The sequence below is a fragment of the Lycorma delicatula genome, chromosome 3 (assembly GCF_047948215.1).
Source record: "Lycorma delicatula isolate Av1 chromosome 3, ASM4794821v1, whole genome shotgun sequence".
Classification (NCBI taxonomy): domain Eukaryota; kingdom Metazoa; phylum Arthropoda; class Insecta; order Hemiptera; family Fulgoridae; genus Lycorma; species Lycorma delicatula.
In genome coordinates this window covers 36,781,509-36,805,095 of record NC_134457.1, presented here as the reverse complement: position 1 = coordinate 36,805,095, position 23,587 = coordinate 36,781,509, and the positions used below count along the sequence as shown (strand labels likewise).

General features: G+C 29.7%; 1 protein-coding gene across 2 annotated transcripts in view; it reads right to left on the bottom strand.

Moving 5' to 3' along the window:
• The window catches only part of Mon1 (vacuolar fusion protein MON1 homolog), a 51,310-nt gene that overhangs the window by 6,005 nt on the left and 21,718 nt on the right, over positions 1-23,587 (bottom strand). The window contains exons 6-9 of one of the 2 annotated variants that reach the window (XM_075359643.1): positions 21,766-21,886; positions 20,962-21,243; positions 18,114-18,273; positions 9,679-11,920 (exon numbers count right to left, since the gene is read on the bottom strand). In XM_075359643.1, the coding sequence (XP_075215758.1) occupies positions 18,133-18,273; positions 20,962-21,243; positions 21,766-21,886 (544 nt within the window). In that variant the 3' untranslated portion in view covers positions 9,679-11,920; positions 18,114-18,132. Of the gene's footprint in view, positions 1-9,678; positions 11,921-18,113; positions 18,274-20,961; positions 21,244-21,765; positions 21,887-23,587 lie in introns of those variants that run through there. The other variant, XM_075359642.1, reaches the window with a different exon arrangement.

Sequence of the window (23,587 nt, the reverse complement as noted above, 5' to 3'; positions counted from 1 at the left end):
AACCAGTAATTTCGCCTCTAGATTAACGGCCAAAAAATTTTTGTTCGACCTCATTTAACTGGGAGACCTGAGATCCAAGCGAAATATTTCACTAGCTGTAACTCTCTACAGAAGCGTTTCCAAACGTATGTTTAAATGAACTTTTTTCATTGTTTTGATAAGCGGAATACGCCTGTAAAGAATTGCAGATTCCTTGTGAAACACTCTGTATATAGACATACACAATTAACTGTCAACATTATGGATGCGAATGTGTAACTTTAGGACAGCCATGAATAACTAAAAAGGGCAACAAACACAGTACAGAAGCCCCCCAAGAAATGTGTTGAAAATATATAAAATATATAAATTATATAAACAGTTATGCATAATGCACTTTTTTTAAATAAAATTCAAATTTTTGTAAGTTTTCTTTGATTTATTCAACTTATCTTAAACCATTTTTTCAGGATTAAATTCCCTTCTTAACATAAAAATCAAGATTTCTTTTACCCCAATTTATTGGTTTTCACCCCAAATTTCTCAAACAATACTGGAGATATGGTTCTGGGACCTATTTTATTCGATATTTCAAGTCAAAAACCACAAGAGATCACTAAGTCTACCCCTAAATTAACGCCCTAAAATTTCAGTACAACCTCATTTCACTTGGGTAGCTGAAATCCGACTGAAATGTTTCACTAGCCATAACTGGCAAACGAAGCATTTTAGTACATACGTTAATATGAACTTTTTCCATTATTTCAAGAGTAGAATAGATTATAAATGTCCTGGGAGAACTTCAGATCGCCATGAGCGATCTGATATCAGTGGATATCATGAAATCATTACGCTCAAGAATGTTTCCCAGCTGCAGCCTTTATTTCTTTGTAAATAAAAATTTATTTAGTACGTGTACGATACTCGTTCAATTCACATGGTCCTATATTTTAACATTGGTAAGAACGCAAAGTGTTAACTATTTAAAAGTATAGTAAATAGAGTTAGCAATTATTAACAAGTAGAGTTATTCTTAAATTCTCAAATTTAAGTTTAATTTTAAAAGACGTTATTTGCTTCAATTTTCTCAGAATAAAATTCTCTACCCACGTTAATTAGAAATGTTTATTTGTTAACGGTAAATTTACAAAGTTATTTTATTCCAAACCTAAAGAATTGTATTTTCCGACAAAACCTTTTCGTGTTTTCCCTGTCTTCCTTGAAACCTGAGACAGACGTCTGCGACCACTTTTCTTCAACTTCTTAGATCAAATACCATAAGAAAATTTAAATGTATCTCCCTCAATTTGTACTCCAAGAATTTTAGTACGGTTTAATTTCACAGAGGAAGCAGATAGCAGGGCTAAATGTTTTGTGAGCCGAAACTCGCTAACGAATCGTTTTCTGACCTATGTTTAAATACACTTTTATCCTTATTTTTTGCTATAGAATCATCTCCAAAGAGATTGTCGTGAAATTTGGAATCACTTTGTATATGCAGAGTGTATATCTAATGGTAGGCTGGGTATACATTTTCAGATTCTACATATCAAAATGAACAAAAAACCAGGAACAAAATACATATTAATTAAATTATTTATTTATCTAGCCATGTTTTGATTTTTTAGGGATTTTTAAACACTGTCTCACGAAACCGTTCAGCAAACCAAAACATAACAATGATTATTCTAATTTAATGTAATTTAGCGCAATCCATCCGAGAAAAAGCGCTGTTCTATACTTTTAAAATAAAAATGAAGTAAAAATAAGTTTTTATACAAAAATCAAAAAATTGTGATAAAATTACTCGAGTACCATAAAAATAAAATTTTAATAAAGTGCTGATATATTACTGATATACTAAAATTACTGATATATTTATGTTTACTGATACATTATAATTTCATCACATAAAACTGAAAAATATTTGTTATTTCTATGTATTTCTTCAGTACCCAATAAACTATCTGTTAAACTATTATAATATTTTCCATATTTATATCTGCAATAATACTTTCACACAAACTGTCCGCTTCCCATAGTTTTTTCTTTTTTAATTAGATGCTGAATACAATTTTTCCAAGCATTTGCATCTACTTTCAATGTAGCCTTTGACTTGAGCCCATGTCAATTCCATCAGATTAAAATTGCATTGGTATGAAGGAAGAAGACAAGACATGACAAAATATTTTTATTTTGCGGTTTCATCGACTTGTTAATGAATATATTTTTAACTGATGTTTCAATTTTCAGGGAATGATATGGCGCATTTTCCATTACTATTATGACGGAACCTTCAGCAACACATTCAACAATTTTTTTAAACCACTGCAAAAAATTGTCACCATTCATTTCCTCATGATACTTTTGGAAGATCTGAATTGAAATATCCGTAAACCACCATTTAAAAAGTAATTTTCACTTCCTATGCGCGTAATATTGTTACAGTTTCCAGTCAGGGTTTTCGCCCCAGTTGACAAACTTTTCACAAAAGCATCTTTTCACGCTCTTTATTCATTTATAATAATAATAATCTTTATTCTACAAAATAAACAAATTAAAAGTGAAAATAAAATTATTTACAGTTATAAGCTTAATAGACATAAAACCAAACAATATAAAATAGAAATAAAATAATAAATTACATAATCTTGTGGAACTAGATTCCCCCTATAGTAATAACTGTATTGGAGGTTACCACCCATTATATTTCAGTGATTAAAATAATAAACTAATCATTTATTGAATAATGGTCAAATGTGGATTTCCAAATGGATTTCAAAATTAATTACACAAGTCTTGCAGTATTAAAATTTTAGCTAGTGACAAGATTATGTATACATACAGGTTAAATAATTGAAAACCATAAATAAATTTACAAATACAGAAATAAAATTAAAAATGAAATTAATTCTAGATAAAATTGAAAGAAAAATAATAACAAAAAATAGATAATAAAAATATGAAACTTGCACCCAGAATCACAGGCCAATCAATTAAAAACTGAAGATTACTAAAACTAAAAATTATCCACCGTAACTTTTCCTATACAGTTCCGCATTAACCCAAGTTTTAATTAGATAGTTTTAATTTCCTTACCCTCTTCACGAAATTGTTTAATTTCTCTTAAATATTCCCTACGCCATGAAATAAATCTTTGCGTTCAATAAATGAAGAATTATTTTTTTCTGGACATAACGAAAATTCATCGACTTTAAAACAAGATTTAATGTACTTCTAGAAAATTTCATCAGGTCAAAATCAGTATTCACAGCATTTAATATTTTATTAAAGTTAGGAAGCTCATTATTGAAATAAAATGAATGAACGTTTTATTCTTATAGCGGTTTTAGTAAAAGCGCCCAACTTATCAATCGTTTTCGCACGCTTTCGAGTCTTTTTAGGGTTAACATATTTATCATCAATTTTGTAATTATTATATTAAAAATTGTTCTTTCACTAATGCCTGTTGTATTATTTGCTTTCCGAGCAATATCTCTGGCAGTTTCAGGTTTATCTTGTTTTTAAGGTTATATATGTGTAACTGAATTTTTTATTTTCGGTGCTCTCAAGAGTTTTCCCGACTTATGTTACACGATGAATCATTCATTATTAAAACCCGATTGCCACAAAAATGAAGTTAAAATTAATGAAAATAACACTGAATAAAGGTGTTATAAAAATGGATTAAAATAGGGAAAAAAGATTTCAAAGGTGGTGGACTGTGACACTAGAGTTAAATAGAGGATTACTAGTTGTACAGTATTCTCCCTTCGGGTCTATTTATTTAAATATAAGATCCCTGTACACCCATACAGTTGATCTTATTGTTGGTTTTATTCTTTTTTGTAAGAATGTGAAGAGGGCTAATGACCTTAGAACTCGATGCCCATACTACAACTAAAAAAATAATAATAAACGCTGGATTACAACCCTGGTGGTAATAATAATGGTGACAAAGTAAGTGGCAATTGATGATTGGGATGGTCTACTGGAACGTAAATGTATATCTATCCATCCTCCATAGTTTGCGGCAACTAAATGGTGAGCTTACTTACATGCATCTATTTACAAGAAATCGATCTCCATTGAGATAAATCATTAGCAATCAATGGATTCTATGCGCAACGGAAAGAACAACTCCATAATTTGAGATTAAGAGGGGAAGTAGTATTCCTGACAACCTAAACTAGTGCTACTCAGGTAGTTAAACACCTCACTGAATATAGGATCTCAACACTCATCACCAGGTACTCGCTGTTCGGATATGTCATCCAGTTGAGGTTACAATTTACATAATTTATTCTCTTAATTATGATTAGAATGCAGATGATTTTTCCTGAATCTCAGAAAACCCCCAAAACGATTACTGCTAGTCGGCGACTTTAATGCCTATAATCTCCTTTAGGGAGGCCAAAATGTTGAAGATCTAACATCCCAATTATTACTTAATTCCTGATTAGTACTTTTGAACAAGGGCTCCAGAACCTTCTTAAATGGCCAGAGGTTATTCTAGTTCCTGTATAAATCTCGCTTCCTCAAGCTTAGTGTTAGTTCCAAGTTTCTGTTGGTCTATTCGATGATTTGCATTAAAATAATTACTTCTCATTTGCAGTTCGATCGACGTCTGGAGAATCCTGTTTCTCGCAACTATGTATGATATTATGATTGGGCTGCCTGGACTGGTTTAATTAGAGTTCTCCCCTCCCCAAGAATATTTTTTTTGGGGGGGGGCGCGAAAAACGCCTGTGCGTTATCATCGCCCGGATTTTTTTTTTTTTAATATAAAAAATAAAATAAAATAAAACTAATCTAAAAGATGAATAAAACTTACAACTAATATCACAGATAAAATCTAAAATAAAACCAAAAGTGAATAGAATTTAACAAAGTCCGAGATGGGTGTAAAGGGCCCATTCTCGGATAACAAAAACACTAAAAAGAAAACTAAAAACCATAAAAGATCTAACATAAAACTTAAAACTAGGTTAAAAACTAAAATAACGAAATTAAATAAAACTTAAAACTAATATAAATTATATAATAAAAAATTAAAACTAAGTTAAAAATAAATTAAAAAAGTGAAATAAAACTTAAAACTAATATCACTAAAATCTTACAACTAATATCACAGACGGAGTCTTTAACACATAAAAGCTAAAATAATAAAAAAAAGAAACTGTATAAAATTTAACAAATTCCGATAGGGAGTGTAAAAGACTCCCTACTCAGATAATAAAATCAAAAACACAGAACCAAAAAAATTAAAAGTAAAAATAAAAAAAACTTATTAAAAACTTTTCCAGCATAAGAAATATACACGACTATATTAAATTATTTGTATTCCAGTACTACGCAAAAATAGAAACATCCGATTTAAAATTTCATTATCATTGTACAAGACACCACGGATATTTCTGGGTAGATTAAATTTACGATGGAACGCCGCATAACATATGCAATCTATGAGTATGTGGTGCACAGTCATGCGGCAGTTGCATCATGCGCATAGGGACCCTCGTATGTCCTGCGTAAAACACTGCTACACTTTATTCCATTCTTACAGCAAAATTTAATACAAATTCTACGATTCATTATTTACAAATAAAAAATCACTGATAGTACCAAAGCACGTTATCCTTTTGATAGCTGACGAAAGATTAAACATCCAATATGGCTAAAAATGTATAAATACTTTTCAGATATGTTTACCAATATAACAATGAAAAAATCCCAAGAACCAAACTAATACAACCCACAAAATTCTTGTTACTTTTTGAACACACCTTGTATGTTGGCCTTATAACTCTGGATCCTGTAAACGACTTTCTTCCAACTTGGTAGACAAGTAACTATCTTCAGGAGGAAAGAATATATTAAATTTCTGCAAATATTGGAAAAAAAGAGGGGGGGTTTTTTTTTTGTTTTTAACTGAATCTTGCTTCAGAAAAGATGTTAATGGGAGTTTTTTGTATCTAATTTTCTACATTTCACAAGTTATCCATTGCATTTAAAATTTAAGAATCTTAATTTTTTGACAATCCTTATTTCTTGAATAAAAAAAAAAAAACAGTTATCCATAAATTTTCATCCTTCCCAGAAAATTACAAATTTGCTTATTTAGAAAATTATGGCCATATCTATGTTTTTTAACAATTAAAAGGTTTTTTTTAATTTATCACCACTTTTAGATTATTTTCTTAAAAATGAATTTTTATTGAATGCTTCCCCTTGAATGTAGGACCTAAATGAAAAAAAATTGCAATTTAAAAAGAAATGTGTAATTTAATATAAAAAGCAACTGTTTTATCACAAAGCTACAAATAGAGTTTAAAATGGCTTAATTTCAGAACTTGACCAGGTTAGCTGGTAAAGTTATGCAATTATTGCCAGCTTTTTTTTATTGTATTATTTCCTGTGCTAAATATTATAAAATTATATAAGGATCAATATTGCTGAGCAATTTTTAATTTAAGACTTTACATATGTTACACAGTGTTAATAAAAAATCAAAATGTATAAACAAAATTTCAAAATTTTTTTGAAAGAAAATGTTTTTAGCGAGACATGATTTCTTAAATTATAATGTTCCAATAAAATCTAACATTCTACTTTCATTCTTCAAAAACGAAGGTTTTGTTGTTATTTAGTATAAAGGAAAATATTTTTTATTTAAAAAAAATTAAATTCAGTTTAGTTTTAAAAATTTAAACTTTAATTTTAATTCATAATTTACTTCTTTTCATAATTTAAAGTATGATGCTTATATGTACCATAAAAGGTGGTGGAATTTTTACACACAAATCGAAATCATTTTAAAAAAAAATTGGATAAATTGAATAATGAAAACCTTTAGAAAGTGGACTCAAACCATTTTAAAAAGACAATTAAAGCTACTCGGTTAATGAAATCTATTAAAAAAACAGTTGTTATTTGGAACAAAAAAAAAAACAGATATTTGGTAGTGTTTGTGAAGATCATGGGATTGGGACAAATATTGCTTGGTAGAATCAATTTTTTAAGAACACTCATGGCTTGATGTTGAATAAAATTTTCACTTAATACACTACTACAAATAATTAACTTACACTATTTTATAGATACCTACAATGTAAATTTTTGCAATTTAAATTATAGCAATCAAAGTTCTAAAACATCGAAAGTTATAAGAAAAAGTAATTTAATGCAAGTGAATTATTATTATTACGCAAAAGATCTTTGAGACTTCTGTTGTAGTTTTGTTTCATTTTTGATCAGGTGCATTCATTCATTTTTGATCAAGGATGGTAAGGGATAAGGAAATATGTAAAGTGGTGATTTTCAATATTCCTCAAGAGTTCTATATATTACAATTTATTGAATGTGGTATGAGAAAATTAATAAATATTTGTAATTTGAATATAATTAGAACTTTTTTATATCCTTTTTTTTTATATCCTTTTACTAGAGTAAAAATAACTCTTAATTTTCCTCTGTAGGAAATGAAGTAGATATTGATAAAAGCTGCATCTCTGCTATGATGTTTTAATATACGTAAGAGTAAATTTTCCAACCTCTAAGCTATAAGAATTAAAAAAAGTCACAATTTTGAATTGAAAAAGCTATAGCCAGCAGGATTTATTATTTATACCAGATGGTAATTCGTAATTTACGATGAGCTAGATAAGCAAAGTTATACACATTATTTCTGATAGTCTAAACTTTCATTTATTTAGCATATATTAAACCAATACTTTTAAAAAGTTTAATTCAGAATGATGTACATTAAATGTGGAAAAAAAAACATATATAAACTTTATAGCAACAGCATATCACTTTATACAAGGTACTATCCAAAAGTTCAGGGAATTTGAATTTCACGTGTGAACCATTGCTGGTACAACCTGCTACTGCTAGATGTGGCTAACAGTACTCTTTGTGAATCAGTGTTCCAACAGCTGTGACAGTGAGAGGCTGCATTGTTGACTTTCGTATGGTTGTGTAACGTTGTGTTTTACTGCTTCGGCGAAGTTCTAAATGGCAGATTTTAAAGAGCAAAGAACCTGCATCAAATTTTGTTTCACGCTTAAAAAAACTGGTGCAGAAACCCATTGCATGCTTGTGGAAGCATTTGGTGACAATGCTATGAGTAAAAGTAAGACTTTTTTGTGGTAAAAATGATTCAAAGATGGACGAACGACAAGTCGATGATGATGAGCGTTCAGGAAGATCATCAACAAGTGCAACACCGAAAAATATCGCAAAAGTGCGAGAGGCTATTGTTGCAGATCGTAGACAAACAATCCATGATGTTTGTGCAATCGTACAAATGTCATATGGGTCCGTGCAACCCATCAAGTCGGACCATTTGAACATGAGACGCATTGCTGCAAAATTCGTACCGAGACTGTTGAACAGCGACGAGAAACAAAATCGTGTAGCTGTCTATAGTGAATTGAAAAATTCAGCAAGAGATGACCCTAACTTCATCTCCAACATCAAAACCGGTGATGAGACATGGGTGTATGGGTATGACCCTGAAACTAAGCAGCAGTCGTCACAGTGAGAGTCGCCTAGTTCACCGCGGCCTAAAAAAGCACGCCAAGTTCGCGCAACCTGAAGTCCATGATGATTGTTTTTTTGACATCAAAGGCATTATCCATAAGGAATTTGTTCTTCTTGGTCAAACTGTCAATGGGATGTTCTATTGTGAAGTTTTGAAGCGGTTATATGGAAGCATTAGGCACAAACTTTCAGATCTGTGGGGTAACAACAGCTGGGTACTGCACTATGACAATGCGCCCACGCACACATCGCTAGCCGTTCGGAATTTCTTGGCTTCCAAAAAGATGGTAGTGATTCCCCACCCACCCTAATTGCCTGACCTTGCCATGTGCGACTTTTTTCTCTTTCCAAAAATAAAAATTCAATTGAAAGGTCATCCATCGTTTTTACACAATTGAGGAGTTGAAGAAATGCAGAACATGCTTTGAACACTTACACCTGCAGACTTCCAGGGATGCATGGAATCATCGGAAAAATGTAGGGATCACTGAATCAATGCCCAAGGGGATTACTTTGAAGGCGACAGTGGAAATTATAAGTTATAGTAAGCTGTTTTATTTTTATGGTAAGATTTCATGAACCTTTGGGTAGCACCTCGTATATGCTGTTTCATTAATTTCATCTGATACCTACCAAGTTTTTATAACCATTTGAAAACAAATCAGTAATGAGTTTTTTTATGAAGTAGCAATAAAGCAATAATCAAATTAATATTATATTATACGTACCAATATAACTAAGAATATACAATCTGTATGAATAATTTTTATTTATATTTCAGTTCTATGCATTTTTTAGAGAAAAATTTTGAACAACTTAAATTTAAAAAAATCTCGAAGAATAAGTGCATCATTTATGAGTAAGATAAATGTTAAAATGTGTCAGATTTATTCTTTCAAATGTGTTTATATAACTCAAAGAATGTAGAGATTATAAAATAAAACTTTACAAGGAAACAATTATCATAATTAAAATTAAATGTTTTCCCCCTCCTCTTTTAGATAACTTTCTTTGGTTATTTAAAACAAAATATTTTTCTACTTTATTTATTTAGTTATTTCACAAAAAACATAAAATTTTTTTTCAATTAGTAATTTGTTTGATAAACAATAATAAATTATAGTATATTATAGTAAATTGTGTAAAGTAGGACAAGATTGGACTTTGAGTTTGAAAAAATATATATTTTTCAAAATAAATGAAGCAAACATGAATTGTATTTTAGTTGAAAAATTCAATGCAGAGTATATATACATTTTTCAGTCATTTAACTGGTTTGATGCAGCTCTCCAAGATTCCCTATCCACTGCTAGTCGTTTCATTTCAGTATACCCCTACATCCTACATCCCTAAACAATCTGTTTTACGTATTCCAAACATTGTCTACCTAGACAATTTTTTCCTTCTACCAGTCCCCCCAATATTAAAGCAACTATTCCAGGATGCCTTAATATGTGCTTATAGGTCTTTCTTCTTTTAACTATATTTTGCAAATGCTTCTTTCTTCATCAATTTGCTGCAACACCTCTTTATTTATCACTTTATCCACCCATCTGATTTTTAAAATTCTCCTACAGCATCACATTTCAAAAGTTTCTAATCTTTTCTTCTCAGGTACTCCAATCATCCAAGTTTCACATCTGTATAAAGCTACGCTCCAAACATATACTTTCAAAAATCTTTTCCTTACATTTAATTTAATTTTTGATATAAACAAATTATATTTCTGACTGAAGGCTCGTTTTGCCTGTGCTCCTGCTTCATCCATCTTTAGTAATTCTACTTCCCAAATAACAAAATTCTTCTACCTCCATAATCTTTTCTCTTCCTACTTTCACATTCAGTGGTCCAGTTTCGTTACTTCTACTATATTTCTACATATGTACTTTAAGAATAATAATAGCTTATGAGTAAAATTAATTAGTGTACTTCTGTAAAAGTTTTATTGTTTTACACATTTTTTTTTTGCCTGAAGATATTGCCACATAAACTTGAAGCTTGTGCAGGGGATATGGAAATGGAATTTTCTACATGTGAAAAATGCCATAACTGACTGGGATTTGAACCCAGGACACATATTTGAACATTAATTTCATTATATCCCTCATTTTATTTATATACATTTGATCAGAAACTTTCTAAAATCGCTATTAAATGTTCAAAATTGTGACATTTAATTTAGTGATAACTTACTTTTATTGTTTAAAAATAAAAAAATCTCTATTTTCCCCAATATCATGCTAATTAAATTTTCATTAACACATTTAAAAATCAGCAGAAATCTGCCAATCTCCCTGGTTGAGTGGCTGTGTCAGCCTTTCATCTGGAGGTTCTGAGTTCAAATCCTGGTAAGTTATGGCATTTTTCATACACTATAATATTCCCTTTCTATATTCCCATGTACAAGCTTCTCTGTAAGCTTCTGTGGTGAATTAATTCATCACACACACAAAAAAAAATAAAATAGATTTAATAGATTCTGCGTAATAACTGAAGTATTTATTTTTAAACAGTTTTTTTTTGTGGTAAAAACCTGTTACTATTCATGTAATGTGGCTTTTTGTGTTTCACAAGATTTAACCCCCAGTAGTAAAAATCAGGGAATTTATAACTATGCAAAGCTTTTATTAGCAATCTTTTCAAAAGGTTCAGGGATAACCTTGTTATTTATTGTTTTTAAGGATAATTCTATGAAAGCAGCTATTTGTACATAGTTAACTGAAAATGAGATTAATGAATAAAAGCAAACCTACATTTAAACACAAATTTTTTTTTCATCATTTAAATTGATCATTTTGTCACTTGAGCACATCTTTTTGTCAATTGAGCACTACAACCCCTATAACTATAAGGCTTAACAATAAGATTTTTCGGATAACAAAAATGGAAGATTTTCATAAATGAAAATTAATTTTGCAGGTAGATGAGATGAATTAACCAAAGGTAGGAAATAAATATGAATTATAATAAAACTAGATAGGGAATCTTGGAGAGTTGCATCAAACCAGTCAAATGACTGAAGATAATAAAAAAATAATAAAACTAAGATTGAATAAAAATAAAATTAGATAATAAAAAATGTTTAAAAATACCGAGAACACAGTATTATGTCTTTCCCGCCAGACAGCTTTTTTCTGATGCACAGCTTACACACACACTTAATATTTATCATTTATTATTTTATTAAGCACAATATTTTTTGTTTATTCTTTCAACAGTGATTCTAACAAAGCATGGACAGGTGTGACGGTACCAGCGGCTACTTCTTTTTTACACTTTTCAGTAAACCACACATTTCAGGAACAGTTGACCTGAGACAGTACAAGACACTTCATTTACGCTCATACATAAAATCTTCATTCATCCTCTGAAGTAATACGTAACGTGGTTCCAGAGGCTAAACAGAAAAAAAGAAGACGACTATAGCAGCTGTACATCAGTGCTACAGTAGTGTTCCCTGTGGTGAGAAGGGGTACTAATGACACACCATACCCACTTAGACACTAGTTTATTTATAGTATTTTTTTGGGTGGGGGTTGCGATTTTACAAAACTGTTTTTTGGAAATATTATTTTTTAATTGTTAACAACGGTGCCTAAAAAAAATAAGACCTTAATTAGGCAAAATCTCAAAATACTGAGGTTAACCTTGCTCTACAGCCTTAACCCCTGACCTTTGAAGTTGAAAATTTAATGGTATCAATGCCTCAAATAAAGAAGTGATTAATCTGATCAAGTTTGGTCAAAATCGGTTGAGTAGTTCTGGAGATATAAGGTGAATTAGGGTGAAACACCTAACACCGAACACACATGTACATACGAACATCTGGAAATTTTATCCAGTTTTTTGGATTCCTTAAATGTCAAAACATTAAGATCTGATGAAAACCACATATGCCCAAATTGTACCGATTACCATTCTTTCCCTTCTATAGCTATAGCTCTGGAATAGCGCTAGATGGGAAAGTAAAAAAAATGAACCCAACGTGAAAATAAAAAACCACAATAAAGTAAAACATAATGATTTTTTATTAAATTATAATTGTTTTTTCTTCAATCGCTATTAAATGTTCAAAATTGTGACATTTAATTTAGTGATAAGTTCAGTACGTTAATATTTCCAGTGGGAAAACTTTTACTCTTCTTTTTATTTTTCTGGTTTTTGAATGCTATTATGAGATTTGGCTCAGTGGAGAAGACATTAGGATATCATCCAACCTCTCAATTTCTTTGGCAAGATCACTATGGGATGTCTGTTATTACTGAGATTAAGTGTGCCATTTTCTTGAGACAGACATCTCATGTCAGATCTCAAACTATGGCTGTGGAATCTTACAAGAATAGTTGAAAAGTTTTCATAAATTCTGTTTTTAATTTTTCAACATAAACAATTCAATAAAGAATAATACTTTCAAACTTTTTTTTATACCTAAGTATAATGTGATTTAACCAGACCAACAAAATAAGCTGTTGTCATGACTAGACCTGCCCTAATGGTGGAACAGAATGAATGTAAATGCCAATCTCTGTGGTAGAGTGGTTGCATCTTGGCCTTTCATTTCGGGATCCCAGTCAAGCATGACATTTTTCATAGGCTAAAAAATTCCATTTCCATATTCCCACATACAAGTTATTCTGCAAGCTTCTGTGATGAATTAATTCCTCAAGCAGCAAGAAAAAAAAAGGAGGTACTCAATGTATTGACCTAAAAAACTTTTCAAAATAATTGTATTTTTTATCGGATAAAATTTTAGATTCATAATAATTTAACTCAAGGGAAAAGGAATATCTTAAAAAAGATTTAAATAATAATTTCAAAGATTTATTGCCTAATATTTATGCTGTAAAAATAAAAAAAATAAAATAATACTGTTCCAAAAATTCCTCAGTTTTAGCAGTGAGGTTAGCAAGCACTTTACTACAGTTAAATGCATTCCATAGAATGAGCATAAGGAGTATGGTCAACACGTCAAGCACTTCTGCTGACACCACACAGACTATTTTTGTAATGATTAAAATCATTTTGTGTTCAATACTTTATTCGTTAATTACATGAGTTTAATCAATTTCATGTGTTTCAATTATAAATAAGAACAGAAAATAAGAAAACAATTCCAATTATTTATTTAATTATGCGAATTCATTTATTACCTAATATTCTTATAACTGAATATCTCTATCGATTTTTTACACGGCATTGGTTTGAAAGTAATAAATTTTATTCTATAAAATAAAACATTTTATAAAATGATATTTAATTAAAGAAAACTTAATGTATTAAAAATCCATTATTTTAATTTCATTGGATAGTTTAATTGTTGAATGTTCTGGGGCTCCTTCAAAAAATTAAATAAAAAAGAATCTTTCATTCTGATTGATAACAGACATATATAATAATGTACTATGGAGATTATGTCAGGAAGGAGTAGTTGGTATCCTCTCCAAGAATAGAAAGAAACCAATCCAGGATTTGCCTGGATAAATTAAAGGAAGCTGAAAATCCATATTAATTATTTAACATAGAAAAAAAGGTGAAAAGGTGTTAAGGTAAACACTTGAAAACACTGAACATAAAAATAACTATTTGTTCAAATCACTTAATAAATCAGTTTCCACACTAAAATTAATTTAAAAAAATAATTAAAAATCATTTTAAGACAATTAAACAAAATTTAATGAAAAGTAAAAGGCCTGTAATTTTGACTTAGAATTTGGTATCTAGTTAAAAATAATTTACACTTCCTGAAGTTAAAAGTAACATAATTAATTATAAAATAATTACAATATATAATAACATTTACATATTTTTGCAGTGTTCCACTACCTTTCTTTTTACCTCCACCCTGGCTTCCCACCCTTTCTGATACCACTAATGAAGCATTTCATCAGGAAGGGGGTGAAACATACCCTCACACACAGTCACACTCCTCATACTCAAGACAAGTGTCCACTATCTAGAGAGATTGGTTTACAAATTGATACGTCTAAATATTCTTTAAGATCATAAAATTCTACTACCAAAAGATTTTGCCTTAACTATTACTGAGTGGATTTTTTTACGGAAGTAAAGCAATTTCTAAAGTCTTTCAGCAGTTTTGACTGCTCATATATGGCAAAAGCATGAAGTTAAAACTGTCAATAATGTTTTACTTCACTGATGTTGGGAATTTACTATATAAAAGTACTGTCATTTATATTTTACATTTCAATTTCCAAAGCATGTTTTCAAAATTTCCAAAACATCCAGAGATGTTCCATATATTGAAAAAAAAAAACTGTTGGTTTTAAGAAAATAAATTATACCATCTTATTTAAAATCCTAATATTTATTAGGACTCAGCAATTGTTGTTTCGTGCCTATAGCACGTTCATTTCACTGCCTACACAAACTCATTACTATTAATGAGTCTTTTGTTTGTTGAACTGATGAACAACATGACCTAAATATGAAGGAAATATGACCTCAGTTTCAGTGTGACTTAATGACCTTACACTACTCGGAAAAGATAATGATTTTTCCACTTTTACTGCTTTTCTGCAGCTATCCATCTGCATTCTACATATTAAGAGAGCTTTCTAATGTAGAGAGTAATAAATGCAGATGTAATCCATAAACAACATACATTAGTTAGCTTTTCTAGAGGACAGTTCATTTAAAACAGTTTTAGAGTATGTGAAGATGTGCAGAAATAAATCTATAATATGTAACAAAGCAGAGCACCTTTTAAAAAATCTCATAAATAATAAAAATATGAATATTTTAGAAGTAAATAATAATTTTTGTTAGGGGAGGGAGGTAGAAATTCATTTATGCACTCTGCACGTAAAATGATGGAGCTGATAGGAGTTCCTGAGCTCTTACTGATGGTCTTATCTAACTGCCATCAGTAGACTATTAGCTTAAACCACCACCCTTTCTACCAGGACTACAATAAAACAATTAGAATCATGAAAATTTATTTATACTCTGTATATTCACTGATCTTCTCTTAAAATTCTTTGAACCAATTAACTAATCATTGGCATTTGTTTAATAGTTGTCATTTTAAATACCACTATGGATTAGTTTGAACAATATGGTATTTTATATAGCAAAAGTTACAATTTGAATGAAGGATTTATTTATTTTTTTAGTTAGAATGTGAAACAATTACTGTTACTGTTAAAAGTAATACTTTAAACTACAGTATTGTTTAAATGAAAGTTTCTTTTTTCTTTACACTTTTCACTTTTGCCAGTGATTATTCAATTTGTTTACCAGTATAAATTAATTTCCTACTGGAATTTGTGTTACAATGTCATGTATACTTAAAAAAAAAAAAATTAAATGTTATTTATTTTTGTAGCAAGTAATATAATTTACTACAAAACAAAATGGTTCTTTAATGATCTTCCTGATCAATCCGTTTCAAGAATGTCTTGTTTAAAGTTATCACATAAGTTCAGTTCAACAAAAAAATCTGATGTGGACACCAAATGACTTCCTTCCTTGTATGCCTATTAAATTACATAAACACATTTTTTGCTGCACTTCATTTCATTTGAAAATAATTAAAAAATGAAAAAGTAACATAATTAAAAAATGAAGAAATATATGTAAAAAAAAAGAAAAGATAAACAAGAAGATGAACATGAAGAGGAAGAAAATGTTAAGAACAAGGGAAGAATAAAAACATTAAGAGAATATGATAAGTATAAAGAGGAAGAAAACATTAAGACCAAGGAAAGAATAAAAAGATTAAGTAGATGATGAATATAAAGCGAGAAAATTTGAAAACTAGACAACATATACACAAATTAAGATCAGAATAATTATATCAGACCAATGAGCGATTAAATGATTAGCAACAAATAAATGAAATTATGATAAACTCCCAACAAAAGGAAAATATTGTCCGACAATATCAGAGGAGTACTGAATCAAAAGATAAGAATTTTTTGCGATTTATTAAAGATCAGGCATGTGAGGGTCTATTTTTCAGTCACTGTAGTTAACTTTAATGTAGATAAAATTAAACATAAATTTCAAAATAATTAAACAAAATTAAACTAGAAAATCCCAAAATAATGCAATTCTAAATTATAATTTTCAATTAATATTAAATAATTAGATGTTTCACTAAATCTATTACATATACACATATGTAATAATGCCTATTAAATTATATATACACACTTTTAAAAATTCATAAAATTTTATTTCATTAATAACTTCTGATTTTTTTCATATATTTTTTTTTATTCTTATTATTGAACAAATTATTTATTGTAAAACTTTTTTTACAATCACAGGTTAATAATTATTAATAAATCAATATATTTAAACTAAAAAAAAAGTTAGAAAAAAAAAAGGAAATGAAGTCTTGATTCGAACCAATGTGCCTAACCTTGTAAGATTCAAATATTTCATTAATTAATAATTTATTTTGCTACAACTCTGGAACCAATGAAAATAAGTACCACTTGTGATATATTGATGAAAAACTCTCAATGAGGGCTTATTACTGATGTCACACCAAAACTAGTCAAAATGGATTCAGGGATGGTGAAAATGCATATTTCCGCTGAAATCTGAAATTTTTTGCAATCACAATACTTCCTTTATTTTGTACAAGGAAGTAAAAATACAGATTTATCTAATCTAGATGATGATAAATTGATATTATTTGCAAGTTTTTGGATAATCCTAAAAAGTCTACTAGCAATATTAGTAATAAGTATCAAATATGTCATATGTCGATAAGAAATACTTTAAAACAAATTCCATTTTTACAAAATGGAGCTACATCAAGAACTCAATAAAGATCATTCTCATCACTGATCAGTTTTGCAAATAAATGGACAACAGTATGTTTATAACCCATTATTTGTCCACAATATTTGTTTCAGTGATGAATTCACTTTATATAAAAATTGGTTTGTTAGTTAGACACAATTGCAGATATAGAAATATAAACAAATATAAATTTAGTACTAGAAACGATATCCAGTAACCCAAAAAAGATAATGTCTGTGTTGCCATTCTAGGTAACATGTAATAAACCTCATTGATGGCAAACTTACAAAAGCTGTGTATAAGCAGATGTTACAAAAGGAAATCGTGCCAGTGTTTAGAAACATTACAGCTGAATACTGGGAAGAATTTCTGCAAAGTGAAATTGTTATCCAGCATTACCATAATTTAATAGAAAAGTAATAGAATTCTTAAATTCTGAATTTCCAGAAAAATGGATAGGTTAGAGGATTAGTGGAATCATCAATACATTCTCCAGACCTTATGGGATTGGACTTTTTCTTGTACTGTTATGTAAAGTTCACAATTTACTGCTGCAGCACATATTAAACCTGAAGAACAGGATAACTGATGTGATTTGTCAATCCCTACAGTTATCTATTTAGTTATTATCTAGTTTAGGTAATTAATTTTTCATACGATTTTCTTGTTTTTTTCCTCCTATTGTTGTACAAAATATTGAGGGGCATTAAGACAATTTTTAATTTAATAATAAAACAAGAAAAAAAAATGATTAACAGGTAAATAAAAAAATATATATTAAAAAAATATAAATGCAATTCAAAGAAACTAATTACCATTACTCAACAAAATAACTTAGAACGTTGGTGTACTTAAAATAAACAACCTGTCCTCTTCTTTTTTCATTAGGCGAATAATTTTATTAACAGTGTTAACAGAATTCTGTTTAGTAACTAATGCATCAAATGTTATGTACAATTCAAATCCAGCAGTAATCTGAAACATAAACATTAATCAGCTCATTAAATAACAGAAGAATAATACTAATTCAAAGGTAACTAGAATATAATACTTTAATAATGAAAGAAGACAATACAGGCAACATACACAAATTACATAATATAATAACTTAAATAATCAATTTTTTTTCCAGTTATCACAATTAAATGAATTATTGCTTAATGTTAATTCCTTTATTATTAATTTTGAGGTTTGCCAGTAACAGGAATTTTACTTCTTACAGGATTAGAATAACATGCTTTCTATTAGTAATGAATGGAAATATGGTTACATAAGTTAATATCTGGCATGGTTACACTAGTTAATATCTAAATACATTCGATCAATGCAGTAATATGGCAATTGATTCATTAGTATCACTAATCTACCATTTTTATATTTTCTTATAAATAAAGTACTTGGTAATGCAAATTTGTAAATTGTTTAATAATAATAATAATAATCAAATAGAGACACGCAACACGATACACTGAAAAATGTTTCAGGTTGAATGAAAGTATAATTGAGAAAGTCCTGACAAGAAGGGAATTAATAAGGATTACCCACAGCTGCAAAAATAAGCAAAATGCTGGCTAGAACTAAGATCTACAGTTTGACTAAGGAGAAACTGCAAAAGCTAATAATAGTTTTCTGGTCAAAGAAATCATTTTCCCTAACTTTTGACCTCAAAATCAGATTGTTGTTCTCTGGACACTAGGTCCTTTTTAAAGGACACCTTTCCAGAGGACAACAATCTGATTTTAAAAAAGTAATAAATTCACAGTTGCATTTTATGTACTCACACGTACATAATATTTATTTGCAATTTTTCCTGCTGCAGTTTTAAATTCTTATTTCAATTATTTTTTAATTACTTTTGGCAGATAAATTTTTCATTTATGTATAACTGGTTTCAAAATAATTTCATTGTTAAATACCGTATTTATTTGAGTATCCCCCCCCCCCCCCCGAATAAGCCCTGCACCTCAATTTTCCGGACTGAAATCTAACAAAAAAATAAATAGAGTATATACTGGTATTTTAAAGTGCAACAAATATGATAAAATATACATAAATACGAAAATATTCAGAAAGTAAAGTAATTAGTTCATTTAAATTACAATATTAATATTACATTAATAATTAATTACCGTAAGTACTAGTTTAGTTCAGAATCATTAGGCCAGTAAAACGAAAAGAAAGTATCATGTTGAAAAGGATCATTTCAATATACTTTTTAATATGGGATTTTATTTTTAATTAATCACTGTCACTGTCAATGTCTGTAGAAGAGTTACCGTTAGTCTCCTTGTTGCTCTGCCAAAGGTGATCGTCTTCACTACCATCAATTTCATTAGATATTCCACATTTTTAAACTTTTCCTTACTAATTCCATGGAAATACCTTCCCAAGCATCTTTTATCCAAACACAAATCTGGTTAGAATCTGGGTGTTTGATTCTTCCTGTAGGTGTGAGAAAGTAATTTTCATCAGCCATCCATTTACTGTACAGTTGTTTTAATGCAGATTTGAACGGTTTATTAATGCAGACATCTAGTGGTTGCAATAGAGATGTCAATCCGCCTGGAGTTATTACTTGGTCTGTCATACCCTTTTTTTACAATGTATTTCACTTTATCAGTCGTATGCCTCCGATAACTATCTATTACTACCATAACAGTATTTTTTTTATTAAGTAAATCTCCTGATAGCTTTTGCCATACACACCTGATCCAATCTAAAATTAAGGTTTCGTCCATCCAACCTGATTCCTGTGCTCTGACAATAACTCCATTTACCTGTATGGTAGGAAGAGTTTTTCTTTTAAAACAATGTACGGAGGTAATTTTCATCCATCAGAAGTAATGCAAAGCATAACACTACACCTTTGTTTTTCATTACCCCCAGTGCGAATCATAACACTTTTTTCACCATTTTTGTTCAAGGTATTTTTGTTCAAATGGCATTTCAAAATATAAGGGTGTTTGATCAGTTTCCTATTTGAGAAGGCAAATAAATAGCCTTCCTCTTTTCTAAGATTTACTATGTATTTGTGAAAATGTAATATTTTTTGTTCTTAAGTGTCTGGAAGTCGTTGAGACATGGTCATCTTTCGTCTTGTCAAATCATTTCATACAAAAATTTGTGTTATCCATCCACAGCTTACTTTAAAATCAACTTTATTCAATGATTTAGTGATTTCACAAGAATATGATTAACACATTTCTGTCGTGACAGCATAACCGCATTTCCTTTTTTCCATAATAAAGTCATACAATTTTTTTAAGTTCACTTAAAAATAATTTCACTTAGAAATTATTTATTTTATTTCATCTATTATCAAAAATCGTAGTCCTTTTAATGTTCTTAAACAGTGGAACAAAGGAGAACTCAGGGTGTGATGTCTGGAGGTTGCAGCATTGGTATATAAGTATGGTGTTACTTTTAGCTAAATAATCACACACACACACACACACACACACATACACACACTATAACATTGTGTTATAATCAGATTTACATTTCTTTGGTCCTCAATTAAATAAAAAAAATCATAAACTTACAAAATCTTTGAGATTAAAAAACTATAATGCAAAATCATAAGAATACACTTCAATTTATTTGTTCGTTAATTTTAATTTTTTTAGAGGAAGTAGATAAATTCAAATAAAAAAACATCCTTACCCAACCAAGCATTGTTTCAGTATGAAGCTGCTGATGCAGTAATTTCAAGTTACGTCCTGAACGATGAAGTGCACAATGAAGATTTTGATACAACTGTAGCAGTCTGTCTTTCTCTTCAGTGGTTGTATAAGGTGTTTCTAATTTAGGCCCCCAATACTGTGATATAGATGAACATTTATACAAGAAATGTCTTAAATTAGGTATACCTAATTCAGATGTAGTCGGACAACTTCTATTCATCGCATCATTAATTGCTTCAAGACTGTTATTTCGACGTAATTTCTGAAATATTAAAAACAATTATAAAATTCACATGAATATGTTTATCTACACTATACAAAGAAATAAGTTTGTGTGAGGCGACCTCAAGAACTGAACTGATCTGGAAAAAATTATTCTGAGGTAGATTATGTGCAAGGCAAGTACAATTACCACACAATATAATTGAACATACAATTGTAAGCACCAAATATCAAGATACCACGTATAGGAGTCTATCTTCTTGATCATGATGCATGTTTTTCACAAAAGATGAATATGTACATGTAATTACAGTTATATAAATTATTAGAAAGTAAATTTCAGCAGTCATTAGTAACTGGCTCATTAACTAACATTACGGATTGTAAAAATAAAGATTCCAGGTTCAATGGTTGGCAAAGGTTTCGATTTTCATGGTGATATGGAACAATATTTCAAGATAACCCATCAATAAGAGCCATCTACTTAAAAAAAAAATCCAAAAACAAAACTTAATTACATAATACAGAAACTGAAAAAAAGGTTAATATAAAGAATAAATACCTCAACTATGCTCTGTTTTGCTTCAGACAAAGTAAAAAACAGATCTCTGTCAATAGTTAAAAGCAGGAGGCAAGCTTGACAGTCTTCAGCAAGATATGAAACATGACCATGCAAAAACCCACTAAAAATAAAAGGAATATAAATTTTATTAACTATATAATTTGCTACATTAGAAAAGAAAAAGAAACATGCAAATCAATCTTAAAAAGTATTTTATATCATTATATTTCATACAAGAAAGACAGTGCATTTTGAAAATAATTTTCTCCTCTGTTAAATATCACTGCCAAAAAATAATATGCCACAATTAAAAGTCAACACAAAAATTATTATTTTTTTATTCTATTTCACAAAGAAACTTAGAATATGTGCCTTTATCACATTTCTTATAAATTAAGAAATCATTTCTCTTAACACATTAATTACCATTATGCATCACCTGAGATTTGACATTTTTTGTATCAAGGAGCTCTAAACAGTCTAAAAGTTGGAGTAGAAAGCGAAAGGAATAGTAAACAACTTTTGTTTCAACATGGTGGCACATCACACTAAAGTTGTTTCTTTTTTTTTTTTTGTGTTTTTGCTGGGCAAATAACACTTCAGCGTTATCATCGCCTGAACACGAAATATAAAAAGAAAATCAAAACAAACAAAAATATTAAAAATAAAGACAAACAAAAAACATAGTCGAAATGTTAATTTTTTTGGGGGAAAAATATTTTCATGTTACCATCTCCTGGAAAAAAAAATTGAATATTAAAATAAATTATAAAATCTAATAAGACAACAACAAAAAGTAGAAATCTAAAAACAAAATTAAAACTAAAATTAAAATACTGAAAACAAAGACAAAATGAAAACTTAAACTAAAATGTTTAAAACTAACATTATTAAACGATGTGCAAAATACTAACAGCTCGAAGAAATAAAAATACCTGGTCCAAAACTTCTTTATTATTGCCCAGAATTTGAAAAAAATTCCAGGGCAAATTAAATTTACAAAGCAAGGCATGCAATGTATGCAATCCACAAGGATGTGGCGCACAGTCAAGCAGCAGTTGCAGCGTACGCATACTGGTGCAGTTCCTGTTGACATCAGGTACCCGTGAATAGCTCTTGTATGACCTATCCATAATCGGCAGAGGACCACTTCCTCTCTGTGAAATTTCCTGTGGGAGGAATCCCATGACAACACAGTATCTTTGACATCCTGAAGTTTGTTATCTACTGTGGTAATCCAGTCATTTTGCCACCTCGCACAATGTGCATGTTTGACATGGTTAACAAGGTCGGATGTAATAACACGGGTAGTGAAGGATGGCTGACTACATGCATCTTTTGCAACAGAATCTGCACGTTCATTACCTAGAATCCCTACGTGGCTAGGGATCCAGCAGAAACTCACTTGTGTGTTGCGATGGTTCAACAAGGCAACTGAATTGTAAATTTTGGTGACGATAGGATGGCTAGAATAATACTTTTCTACAACTTGGAGAGCAATACACCAGTCACTACAAATAAGGATACTACGATACTTAGGGTTAATGATATTCAAAGCCTTATGTATAGCATATAGTTCAGCAGTAGACACACTTGAAAGACTGGGTAGACCAAACATGTGGGTAGGCCATTAACAAAAAATGCGCAGCTAACAGTATCATTCTGTTTCGATCCATCCATGTATACCACTCTGTCCAGGCTTGCCTTGGAGAGAATATGGTGAGACATTTGCTGAATGAAAATAGATGGTGCTGATTGTTTATTGTATTTCGTGAGGTTAAGCATAAAATTTATAAGGTTGATTGTCCATGAAAGATATGAA